The sequence below is a fragment of the Pleurodeles waltl genome, chromosome 3_2 (assembly GCF_031143425.1).
Source record: "Pleurodeles waltl isolate 20211129_DDA chromosome 3_2, aPleWal1.hap1.20221129, whole genome shotgun sequence".
NCBI lineage: Eukaryota > Metazoa > Chordata > Amphibia > Caudata > Salamandridae > Pleurodeles > Pleurodeles waltl.
The window spans coordinates 73337826-73350584 of record NC_090441.1 but is presented as its reverse complement, the minus strand read 5'-3'; the positions used below and the strand labels follow the sequence as shown (position 1 = coordinate 73350584).

Sequence of the window (12759 nt, the reverse complement as noted above, 5' to 3'; positions counted from 1 at the left end):
GAATGCCACACCCCTGTAATGAGTTAGAAATTGACAGTTGGTGCTTTTGCCTAGGTTTGTTAAACTGTGTTGAATTTTTTTTTTTTTTTTTTAAAGCAAAATAACCTAAGGCACTAAGTATGCTAGTTTGACCTGCACCTTTAACACCCTAGCTTGATGAACTTTTTAGATGAAGATTATGTGGATCTTAACATTAGACTTTTCAGGGCTGTTTCCCTTTTCCTGCCATTTCTTAATGGGTGCACCTCGGGCCTTTTATATTCCAGACATGGGTGTCTGCTTTTTATTGCTGCGCAGCTGTATATGACTGGCAACCCAACAATAAAGGGATTTATGGCCATTACCTCAGCAGTTCCAAGACTCTGCTAATCATTGTTCTCTGCCAGTACTGATGTTGCACAAACGTTTTCTTTATGGGTGACTGCAGTCTCACACTTTCATCACAATTTCCCCATTATTATTTGAGCACGGAGTAAGTTTTTCGAGATAACGAGGCCAGTTTTATTCAAGTTATTCATATATTTTTTTTTCCCCTCTTTTATAATGAAATCCACACTATCCCACAATGTCTACAGAAATCTGCTTGTTGGGATTCAGTTTGAAAAAACACTTTTACAGTCTGGTGCCCAGAGAGTGAAAGTTTCTCCCTCCTGGGCTTCCTTAATTAAAATTCATTTCAGTTATTTAACAATGCTTCAGAAAGAAGTTAATATTCCTTTCATAAAGGGGGCGCTGATACTTCCTGATATCCACTTGGATACTTTATAAACCACATCTTTAAAGCTCAGAGCCCTCTACAGTTGGCTTACTTGACCAAGTCCCTTTTCTGTAGTTTTTAGAGTTTGAGCAGCCTATTCGTCAAGTTGTGTAACGATTGTTACACAGGAATATTATTGTTGGGACTTGTGGACTCCCTTGAATTGTGTGCCGTGTGTGGCCTATGTCTTGAGACCGTTTTCTGGTACTATATTTTGTTCTACTGCGGGAGGGTGTAAATCTTAATTCCCTCCTTTATTTGAACATGTTTTCTTGGGGCGTAGGTTAGAAAAGCTTGGTGAAAAAGTCTCAGAAGGAATTTGCAGTCGTATAGTTAATATTTTTGTTTATCCTGTTATTGTAGGAAGTACTCAGTTTGCTTATCTGAATCGGAGCAGACACACTGTCAGTTGTGTTTGCTCTTTTGTTCTTTTCAAACTACTTCCGGCAAGACCTACGTTAACATTTACTTTATTTCTTTTGTTTCTTCAGGTGATCGAGCTCGTCGTTCCCCCAGAAAACTTCCTGTCACTTTCAAAAAGGAGGAGAGGAAATGGGCCCCACATAAACTTCTTCCACATAAATATGACATCAAGCTAGAGAATGAAGATAAGGTGAGGGGCTTAGAAGTTCATGGAAATGGCACACCTAGAATCGCAAAGACCGATATATAGTGACTGATGCTTGCTCACCCAGTGTTGTTTTAGGTTATTTGTGATCGTTCCTGACGCAGAAGTGACCATAAACAGTTAATTCAATTATTCTTATCCTTAAACATGGCTCAAAATCAACTTGACCAGTCGATATGGCGTGTGGTGTGTGTGTGTGTGTGTGTGTGTGTGTGTGTGTGTGTGGGGGGTGTGTGTGTGTGGTTTTTTTTTATATATATATATATATATATATATATATATATAATCTCAGAAATGGTGAACTCACATATTTGAAGGCGCACTCCTGTGAGAATGAAGGAAAAGGTGACTCTGTAAAATAAAATATTTGCCTAGGACCACACAATTTGAGACCCATTTACGGGTCAAGTACGTTATAGTTAGGTCGGGTAGATTATTCAAGTTATTCGACCTGCAGGTCTAGTAACAATTTTATGATTTTTCGAGGCCTGCTTAAATACCCTGATGAAACTTATAAATTACTACCTAAGAGGAATTAAGATTGCACACTGATGGGATGCGTACCTAAAAAGGCAGCTTTCGAGCTTCTTGGATCTGACCGTAGCTCATAATTTTTTTTTTTAATGTTTTTTATTTTTGGCGCTTTGCATTATGCTTGTAGTCTGCACTTTAAGCAGCAAAAATTGCATGCCACAAAAATTGAGTGGGCTCTTGTCCTGTGCCTGTACCTGCTGGACAAAAAAAAAGGTGTAAGGGCGAAATCTCTCCTTGAAGAGAGGCCCTAGACTGCATTTAAGTTATCTGTTGGCTAGACCATTTGTTCCTAAGGTAGTCCCTTGTCAACCTCTTGGTTGAGGTAACCCGGCCTTTATTCTCGGTAGCAAATTGCTGTTAAAAAAATTCCCCTTGTGAGACCGCTCTGGGTCGCGCAGAGAGATAAATTTGATCCAGAAAGTGTGTAATATTTATAAATGGTCATATTTTCTTTGACAGTTGTCTTTTTTCTAACACATAACTAATCTGTTTGCATTTAACAATGTTTGAGCAGGGCACACTGACAGACCTGTGACCAAGAATACTGTAATATACATAATCTGTCATTTTGTGCCTGTCCATTTACAAATTGTTTCTCGGGTGGGTTGTCATCCATCTACTAATTCATCTGATCAGTAGGTCCCACTGTGAGGAGCTCCATCTATATCGACTAGACCAAAATTCCAACTAGCCACCTCCACATTAACAAATTTACTACGCTCCCTGCTATAATTATTTTTTGCTTCCCAAACATTGATCCTTGCTTTTGTATGACTCATTTGGCTTCCTCCATTTACTAGCAATCTTTTTGCATTCATAAACCCTAATGCATAAAACCTTCCTAGACCTATGACGTTCAGGATACCCAATATGGTGAGGTGCATGGCTTGTGAAATCCTCATGCTTGGCATTACAGATAGTCCCTCTATTACCTCCTTCACTAGGTTTGAAAAAAGTCCACATTCCAAGATTGTACTTTGGGAAAGAACCATCTTTCGTTTTGCATTTCAGCCACTTGGGTGATTCTTGTATGCTAGTAAGCGAGGCATAGTTGTGCTTGTGTTGCATCTTCCTGGGATGCAGCAAAGAGTCCTCTAAGCCAATTTGAGTGTTCTTACGTCCTTTTTCCAGCAAGTTTAAGTTGAAGGATGCAGTAATTGGTTTTGGGCCGAGTGGATGCTATTTCTCTATCTCACTTGTCTACTAGAGCCCAATATTGGCATCAAAGCGGTGGGCCAAGTGGTACTCTTTTGTTAGTTGGGCAGATGTCTGTTTTCCCTTCCCTTGGTTATGTCTCCTGATTTTTGGATATGCCAATAATATACTCTAGGAGTGGAGTGTCGTTATTATTATTATTATTAAAAAAAAAAAAAAATCCCCTCTTTCCCCTTCACCAACTCTGTATTACCCAGGTGGCAAGCAGCTGTGGGTTAACACTTACTTGTAGTGTACACAAGGTGGACGTGTAGACTGCTGCGTTTTTCATTTGGGGCTTTTACTCTGCTATTAAATAATTAGATTTGCATAGCAGAGTGCTGTAACTTTACAGTAGGGAGAGCAGTGCCTCCAGCATAAGCAGTTTTTACGTAGTGTTGCCGAAGCTGTTTTGGCAGCCTAATTGTCCCATGATAGGGGTATACTTAATCTTCCATTCCCTGGAAGATTTTCAGTATTTAATATGGGGGTATTTTGCGTCTTATTTAGTAGGGTCATTTTGAATATGGCAGCCTTTCCAGTAGCAAAATGGGTAATTTACTTCATTAATCACATGCAGCAGAAATGTAATAAGGCTGTCTAAAGATTGCATTCAAAGCTACTCTTTACTTCAGTTATATCCATCCTCAGTATATCACAAACAGTTGTCATTCTGATACCCTGTAACTGTGGCCCTCCTTGTTAAAGACATTTTATTTCAGGATATTTAATCTAGTTAATTTGGTAATTTGAGTATTCCCTGAAGGTGTGTGAACATCAGTCGTTTTAGTACCGTGTGCAAGGTGTCTGGCTATATGGCAGAATATATCTGCATATACCGATGGTAAGTCCTGCCCTCTAAAAACCACAGGTTTGGGTTGAAAGTGCAGTTAAGTGATTAGAGAGAACATCCCTTCCTTGTCACCTTTCCAGTGCGAAGATGAGAATAGTTCTCCTTCATCCTCACTGTTGCCCAGAGAGCTTGTATACAGGAACCCTGTTGTGCCCAAAAGTTTGATTCACAGCCAAGGCTCTTCAAAACCAGGTACATGTATTGTCACTCACTGAAGTCATATACCTTTTTAGCATTAAGGGAGAGTATTGCTGTGGGTTCTGTCATGCTTCTTGCTCTACCTAATTGGGTGATAATGATCAGTCATTTTTAGGCTTGCCCTCTTTTTATATAATTGTGGTAATCGTGTAGGTATGTGCTATTTGTCTAGCAGACCTTGCCAGTAATGCAGCTGAGCGCTTTACAGGATGAAAGGCAAGCATGCAGTTAAATGATCAGAAAGGTGGCTTGTTATTGGATTGTTAACCACATTATGATGTAGGACCCTATAAAGGGGTGTCTCGTCAACTACATTTTGTGCAGCTTTAGAGTGGTCCTTGTAGATGCGGTGAAGATAAAGATCCATGGTGCATAGATGGACACTGTTGTTTCATGGTTTACACATGCCTCTAGTCTGGTGTTGGCCATGCTGTGAATGTGCCAAGAGGCACCATGTTGAGCTTGTCCACAGGATAAGCAGGTGTGCTGGTCATGATGGCTTTGCAAACTATGCTGCCTTGTGTGTGTGTGTGAGGATGATGCAGTCCAGCAAGGGGAGCCAATGGAATTCCATCAGGATAGCAGTGATGCAATCATATTTCTTCTTACCTTGGATGAGTCATGCTATTGCATGTAGGATGTGCGAAGCCTGGTAGGGTATGGTCTGTAATGGCGTAGACCAATTTGGCCCAGAATGATTACTATTGGCTGAGGAAGTCAAGCATTCTACTTGTGACTTTTTGTGCTGATTTTATATTCGACTAAATGTAGTTAAGTAACTATACAAGTCAGTGTTTGGTTTTAAATGAGTAACCACAGCATGAGTTTATATTCAAGCTTACATCAAGTTATTTGGTGCTTTTAATTTTTATTACCTCCTTCCCCTTTTCTAGATCATCAGCTGTGTTCCAGTTGACAGTCTTTATCGCTCGGAGCGTCCACCTAACAAAGAACTTGTACGATACTTTATCCGTCATTATGCTGTGCGGATCGGTATGGGTGACAATGCCCCTTGGGTGGTAGAGGATGATCTGGTGAGGAAGTATTCCCTCCCCAGCAAGTTCAGTGACTTCCTATTAGATCCTCACAAGGTACGTCTTAACTTCTCAGTGTGATTAATTCAATAGTAATTTTGTCATTGGATATGATTTAAGCTGCATGATTTGATCTTGATTCTCACTCTGTAGCTCTGCTTTTTACAGATGAGTTTTATTTGGTTTGGCTGCCTGCTGCTTCACTGTAGTGCCTTCGCTACCACCCTTGTCTTCTTTTAGTCTTCATGACTACTTGTCTCATTATGTTGGAGACTTGAGTGCATCTGCCTCAGTCTATCCTCTGAGATCACACTGCAGGAAACAAGCCTCTCCCCTTGTGCTACCCTTTCTATTGTGTTATATTAGGTTGTTAATTCAAACATGAATCATGGTAATGCTCATTATTCAGGAAGTCCTGCATCGTTTGGTTACCTTTTTATTTTTTTGTGCTCAGCGGGTTAATGTACATATCTTTTTTTTATTTTTTATTAAAGAACAAATGAGATTGTTAATCTCTGGTTGCTCCCTTTCACTGAATTCTCGTTAAAGCATATAATCTGATTTCTTGTATCACATTGGAGTAACAAATTGTTTGCACCACAGAGATGTAGTGCATGTTCTATTCAAAAGCTAGTCATTACATGTCACTAGTTTGCAAACAAACCATCTTAAACTCGGTTTGGGAGGGCTGTAGGCTTCTGCTTTTAATAACTTCACTAATTGTGGTTACACTGTACATTTTGCAATGTAAGTGCAATATTTGGAGGATTTCTTTTGGAATAACTGATCAAGTTGTTTTATGTGAAACCCAAGTACAAAACTGTTTTTTTTTTTCTTCTTTCTAGTACATGACCCTAAATTCCCCGCCAAACTCTTCTGCCAAAAAAAGAAAGCGGTCTGGCTCTCCTGAGAAAAAGCCAGCCAAGAAAATTAAAGTTAAAAAGGATGGCGAGAAAAAGATCAAGGAAAAGAAGCGGAAGAAACCTCCTTCGACAGCTCCGATGAGTCCGGCACTTTGGTGCCATGTGCATTTGAATAAATCTGTTATCCCTACCCCATTAAACATCGATAATGGGGATGGTTCAAAGACTCCTGAGGAAGAGCTGGAAGATGTGATGAGAGTAGTGTCTCCCTCTAAGCTAAACTCTCAATTACCTGTCTCCAATAAATGCTCCCTGACTGGAGTTATCTTACCTAAGAAAAAGGTGAAAAAGGAAAAAATAAAAGCCTTAAATGGGCAGAAATCATCTGGCAAACCAAAGTCCCCCAAAAAAGTTTTGAAAAATCCCAAGATGAAACAGATGACGCTACTGGACATGGCAAAGGGCTCACCAAAGGTGTCCAGGCCTCCAAAGAGTACAACTATGGTCCCAAAGGTCTCCAAACCACAGAAACACTTTTCTCCTACTGCACTCCACCTCATTGCGTATTACAGAGACAACAAGGACCGGGAGGATCGGAAGGCCTCACTGTCATGCGTCATCACCAAGGCAGTGCGGCTACTTTCCAGCGATGACCGTGCTCGCCTCCCAGAAGATCTGAGGCTCTTGGTACAGAAGAGATATGAGCAGATGGAACACAAAAAGAAATTGGCTTCCATGACAGAGGATCAGCGGAAGGAATATCTCCAGGAAAAACGCAATCAGTTAAAAGAAAAAATGCGGGAGAAGGTGAAGGAGCGTAAACAGAAGGAGATGCAAGAGAAGCTAGAAAAGCTGCGCAGGTATGAGGACCAGGAGCTGTCTGGTAAGAGCCTACCAGTGTTTAAGCTTGTGGATACACCTGAAGGACTGCCGAACACACTTTTTGGAGATGTGGCTATGGTAGTGGAGTTTCTCAGCTGTTATTCTGGGTTACTTATGCCAGATGGTCAGTATCCAGTCACTGCAGTCTCACTAATGGAAGCTTTGACTGCCGAGAAAGGTGGCTTTCTCTACTTGAACCGTGTGCTCTTGATACTGCTTCAGACGTTGCTGCAGGATGAAATTGCTGAGGATTATGTAGAGTTGGGGATGAAAGTGTCTGAAATACCTCTGACACTCCATTCGGTTTCTGAACTTGTTCGACTCTGCCTACGCAAGTCCGATGTATTAGAGGAGAGCGATGGTTCTTCCCCAGGGGATAATGCTGAGGAAAGCAAGGACTCTGCTGGATTTGAAGACAACGAAGTGGAAGATGAGTTTCTTGAGAAGTTGGAGACCTCCGAGTTCTTTGAACTGACTGTTGAGGAAAAGTTGCATATCATGGCTGCTTTGTGTCACCGCATCTTAATGACTTATTCTGTGCAAGACCATGTGGATGCTAAGCAGCAGCGCTCTGCTGAGCTCTGGAAGGAGCGTCTGGCCATACTGAAGGAAGAGAATGACAAAAAGCGGGCAGAGAAGCTGAAACGAATGGAAGCCAAAAGCAAGGACAATGTAAAGGAGACCAATGGTGGGGTTACCAAAGTAGAAAAGGAAGCGGAGGAAAAAAATGTGAAAGCTGAAGTCAAGAAGAAAACACCAGAAGTGGTAAAAGCAGAAGTAAAGGAAGGGGAAGAGAAAGGGGTGAAGCCCGAGGTCAAGGAGGTGGAAGAGAAGGGAGTGAAGACTGAGGTCAAAAAGAAAGACGTGGAAGAGAAAGAAGGGAAAGCTGAGGCCAAGAAGGAGGCAGATGAAAAAGTAGTAAAGAATGAGCTCAAGACAGAACAGCAGTTAATTATCGATACTGATGATATGATTAGTGCTGTTAAGAATAGACGGCTACTTGCGATGCAGGCTAAAAAAGAGAAGGAAGAACAGGATCGGCAACTTAAAGGTGAGTGTTTTGGTGCCATGGGAGATGGATACGCCACTGAGTTGAGCCAGGATGTGATTGACAAAGCCTGAAGCCAGAGGTTGAGAAAGGTGGATAGTAAGCCCACTAAGTATAGTCTAAGCAATTGGTCTGTTTGAGAGCTGCACTGTCAAAATACAGGCCTAAAAATGTGGTTTAAAACTAAGCACTGCTGATCGATACTGATTACACCTTTTTATTTTCCTGTTTTAAAACAAAATACTAAATGCAACTGTTTGCTCAGCGTACCCCGTCAAGGGAAAAACTGCTGTTCTTCTTAATGCAGCTAATATTGTTCGCAGCCCCAAAATGCTGTAAATGACCAGCTGCTGTCCCTTTTTGTGCGGTGCAGGTAGTAATTTTCCAAACATGGGGCTCTGATCTTTCATCTAATGGCTCCACAAATTTAGTGTGGGGTGTGTTTTTTTAAAAAAATTTGTAAAATTTTTTTTTTTTTTTTTTTTAGCAATGTATCGTTTTACTGTGTACCAAGATTGTTTTTTTGGGCAGGTGTGGAAGTCACCCCAGTTTTTCCTACAAATTCTGTGTCTGAGGACAGTTTTGTCTGACGGACGTCACTAAGGCTCTAAGCAGGCTGAATATGAATTTTATGCAGCTATCTTGCTTTTAGCCTGTCTTCTCTGTGGAGTGCAAAGGTACCCATTCCTTCTAATTTCTTCATCAAAGATGTACCTTGAAGTTTTGGGCTGAAAGTTTTGTGGTCCGTTGAATGGGTGGTCTGTCTTGAGAGCCAGTGCAGCATAGGGGTCAGAGTGGAGCCGTGTTGGCAAAGTGCTGTAGTTAGAACATTAAGCCCCAGTTGAACTGCTTTGGATGCAACTTGACTTTACCCGCACAGAGTGAGAGACTGAAAAATAATTTCTAACTATGTAAACTGAGATCAATATGGTTGTATGCGTCTGCATGACCTGCCTTGTTTAGTTTTCTTTACTGATTCTGATGTTTAAAATAAATATAAGCCCCAGAGAGCTCAAGATGCTAAATTTCTATTACAGTGACCATGGGTTTGGGTTGAGACCCTTATAGAAAGGTCATACGATAGGGTGACCAAGTCGCATGGTTTAAAGTGCCCTAGTTAGTGTGCTTGAGTCTTCATAGCAAGATGCTGGGGGTGGGGTTGAGGGGGGGGGGTGTCAGTCACAATTCAAACTCTTCTTAGCATTTTCAAGCCCCATAATTACACAAAGGGTACTGATTTTGGTGTTGCCATGTAGAACAATATTGTGGCTCTGTTAAATTTGTTCTACTGGTAATCTACATTTGGAGGGAAGTGATCTGCCAGACTATCCTTCATGGATTCAGATGCTTGAATAATTGCCCTGGTCGGGCTTCTAATGCATATAGTGTTAAAATAGCCATAGGACCAGGAGCAGTTTTTGTGGGAGATAGGGTGAAGGCACATTTACCCCACAAGCATGCTAGCAACCGCTGCACTGTGCACAGGGGTACCACTCACAGACATATGCTGAGTACCTGTGTGTTGGGAAAATGAAGTCCAGGCAGCAGTTTTAGATGAAAATGTGCTTTCTTTTCCAAACTCTTTAGTAGGCCCATCAGTACTACACAACTTAGTTCATTAAGGGCGAGACCGCTTCCTATATAGTTGTAAATAAAATATAAACCTATTAATGATGTCAATACAGTATTGCCAAATCGTCATTTTGGGCTATTTATGATCTAATGGGAAATGAGGTGGAGTCACATCGGTGAGTCCCAGACTCTGTATTCATTGGAAAATGCAGTCAAAAATAGCCTAGTAATTTTGGTTGTTCGGGGCCAGTGTCTCTGACGTTTCAGGTTTGCAATCCTTGCATAAGCAGCCAACTGGCAGAGGTGGTTGTTCTTGAATGCAGAACATCTCTAGATTTGTTGGACCATCATAACTGTCTAATAAACTTCTCCGCTTTCTTTCTTTGATATCTGCTCTTTCTTACCCAGTTATCTTCTCCACAGTTGATGTCTTGTGTTGTCTGTGGGCTTTAGCAGTATCTATTTGGCATGGCTAATTTAAACTATCTCTTTATTAGCTTACTCTGAGTTTGGTTTTCTTGTTTTAAAAGAGATAGCTTGTTGAATGTGTTGCTACTGTTGTGATATGATGTTTCTGGCTTGGATTCAGTGTCTGTGGTGGATGGTTCTTTGCAACATTTTTTTTTTAGCCATTCTTGTAGACTTCTGGAATTAAGTGTTCATTGTGTTCTTCTTTGGAGGCAAGGTTGATATATCATGTTTGTGACATGCTGAGCCCCGAGGTGTAATTTATGTTCCATTACTTCAGTGTTGTCGGAGCATACCAAATATGATCTCACTCTACTATTAGATTGGGCCATTCACCACTTGGCTAAGGTCCAAAGTGAACATGTTTTGTATGGTATTTTGACTGTTTGATATTTGTTTGGGCTACCAACAGGTTAGTCTTCAGTTAATATTTGTCTTTGCCAAACATTGTGAGAGTAGTTTGATTTTTGAGGAATTTGTGAAAGAAACTAGTGTTGGTTCTTGGGATTGAGATCTGACGTAAGCAGCCAATGTCCAGTTTGGGTCAGTAGTACTCTGAGGAGGAGTGTTAATTTGGGCAAAGGTGAATTCTGAAGTAAGAATGAGGCAATCGCTCCCCTCGGCCCCCCCTTTCTTGTGCTCTGTTTCTGTGACTCATATTAAAATTGTTAGAGTATTCCTGAGCTATCTGCAGTGGATATTTCAGCAAGACTGAGAATCTGTACATCATTAAGGCTGATCAGAACAGGTAAACAATTAATGACGGTTATTAGTGATTTAGTAGCAGTTAGACTCTTTGACTTGGTCGGTGGGGATGTTCACTTTCAGAGTTAACTGGAGTGATCATGATATTGGTCTGGCTCTGGAGGCAGTTCAGCAGGTGTCCCTTTAGTTGGTTAAAGATCAATATAGTTATGGGAGCAGGTTTTTTTTTTTTTTTTTTTTTCTTCAAATTTCTTAATGACATGTTTATTGCATTCTCAACACGTAACACATTTGTTAGGCTTCTGTGCTATCATTTTTTTAAAGATCTTTTATTGCTTTTATAATTGCATGAAACGCATACAAAAACAAAATAACTTCCCATCTTTTTGTAACTCCCCCTCCCCCTCGCTCTCCCCTTTCGCACTTCCCATCAATTATACAGAAGTATTTGTTCGGTTCACAAATGAATCACTTATTTGGTCTCTTGTACGATCTTCAACAGGAATGTCTTGATCAACTATACAGGATCTGACTCTGATAAATTTGCCTCTGCATCAGAGTTAGAAATGTCAGGTGTTCTAAAATTGTCCAGTCTCCTGTTCCAATGCTGAGCATCGTCTCTAGTTCCTAGGCCCCTGAGTGTTTCCCTTAGTAATACTGTCCCTTCAGTTTCCGCCCACTTGATTAATGCATTTCTCCAACGATTTATCTGTGGTCCCTTCGGATCTTTCCAGTGTGAAGTTATTTCTCTCCTTGCAAGTATCAAAGCCAGGTCTATGAATCTGTTTGTGATTTTATGCTTGCTGGGGCAAGGGAAATCTCCCAAAACCGCCTTCATGGCTGATCGGGATAATGTTCTGCCCGTGCAAGTGGAGAGTGCTTCAAATATCCCCATCCAGTAGTCCCCGATTAATGGGCAACTCCAGAGCATGTGCAGCAACCCTGCTGCTAGTTCTGCACATCGGGGGCAGCTGGCATTTTCTACACCATAAATCTTTGATATCATATAGGGGGTTAAGTAAGCTCTGTGATAAACATATACAGGGAGTGCAGAATTATTAGGCAAGTTGTATTTTTGAGGATTAATTTTATTATTGAACAACAACCATGTTCTCAATGAACCCAAAAAACTCATTAATATCAAAGCTGTATATTTTTGGAAGTAGTTTTTAGTTTGTTTTTAGTTTTAGCTATGTTAGGGGGATATCTGTGTGTGCAGGTGACTATTACTGTGCATAATTATTAGGCAACTTAACAAAAATAAATATATACCCATTTCAATTATTTATTATTACCAGTGAAACCAATATAACATCTCAACATTCACAAATATACATTTCTGACATTCAAAAACAAAACAAAAACAAATCAGTGACCAATATAGCCACCTTTCTTTGCAAGGACACTCAAAAGCCTGCCATGTATGGATTCTGTCAGTGTTTTGATCAGTTCACCATCAACATTGCGTGCAGCAGCAACCACAGCCTCCCAGACACTGTTCAGAGAGGTGTACTGTTTCCCCTCCTTGTAAATCTCACATTTGATGATGGACCACAGGTTCTCAATGGGGTTCAGATCAGGTGAACAAGGAGGCCATGTCATTAGATTTCCTTCTTTTATACCCTTTCTTGCCAGCCACGCTGTGGAGTACTTGGACGCGTGTGATGGAGGATTGTCCTGCATGAGAATCATGTTTTTCTTGAAGGATGCAGACTTCTTCCTGTACCACTGCTTGAAGAAGGTGTCTTCCAGGAACTGGCAGTAGGACTGGGAGTTGAGCTTGACTCCATCCTCAACCCGAAAAGGCCCCACAAGCTCATCTTTGATGATACCAGCCCAAACCAGTACTCCACCTCCACCTTGCTGGCGTCTGAGTCGGACTGGAGCTCTCTGCCCTTTACCAATCCAGCCACGGGCACATCCATCTGGCCCATCAAGACTCACTCTCATTTCATCAGTCCATAAAACCTTAGACAAATCAGTCTTGAGATATTTCTTGGCCCAGTCTTGACGTTTCAGCTTG

The 12759-nt window shown here is 41.1% G+C and overlaps 1 protein-coding gene across 1 annotated transcript in view; it reads left to right on the top strand.

The window, feature by feature from the left end:
* The window catches only part of BAZ1B (bromodomain adjacent to zinc finger domain 1B), a 249952-nt gene that overhangs the window by 15523 nt on the left and 221670 nt on the right, over window positions 1–12759 (top strand). Inside the window, exons 5-7 of the mRNA XM_069226779.1 lie at window positions 1249–1370; window positions 5058–5255; window positions 6044–7994. Of these exons, the coding sequence (XP_069082880.1) occupies window positions 1249–1370; window positions 5058–5255; window positions 6044–7994 (2271 nt within the window). The remainder of the gene's footprint in view (window positions 1–1248; window positions 1371–5057; window positions 5256–6043; window positions 7995–12759) is intronic.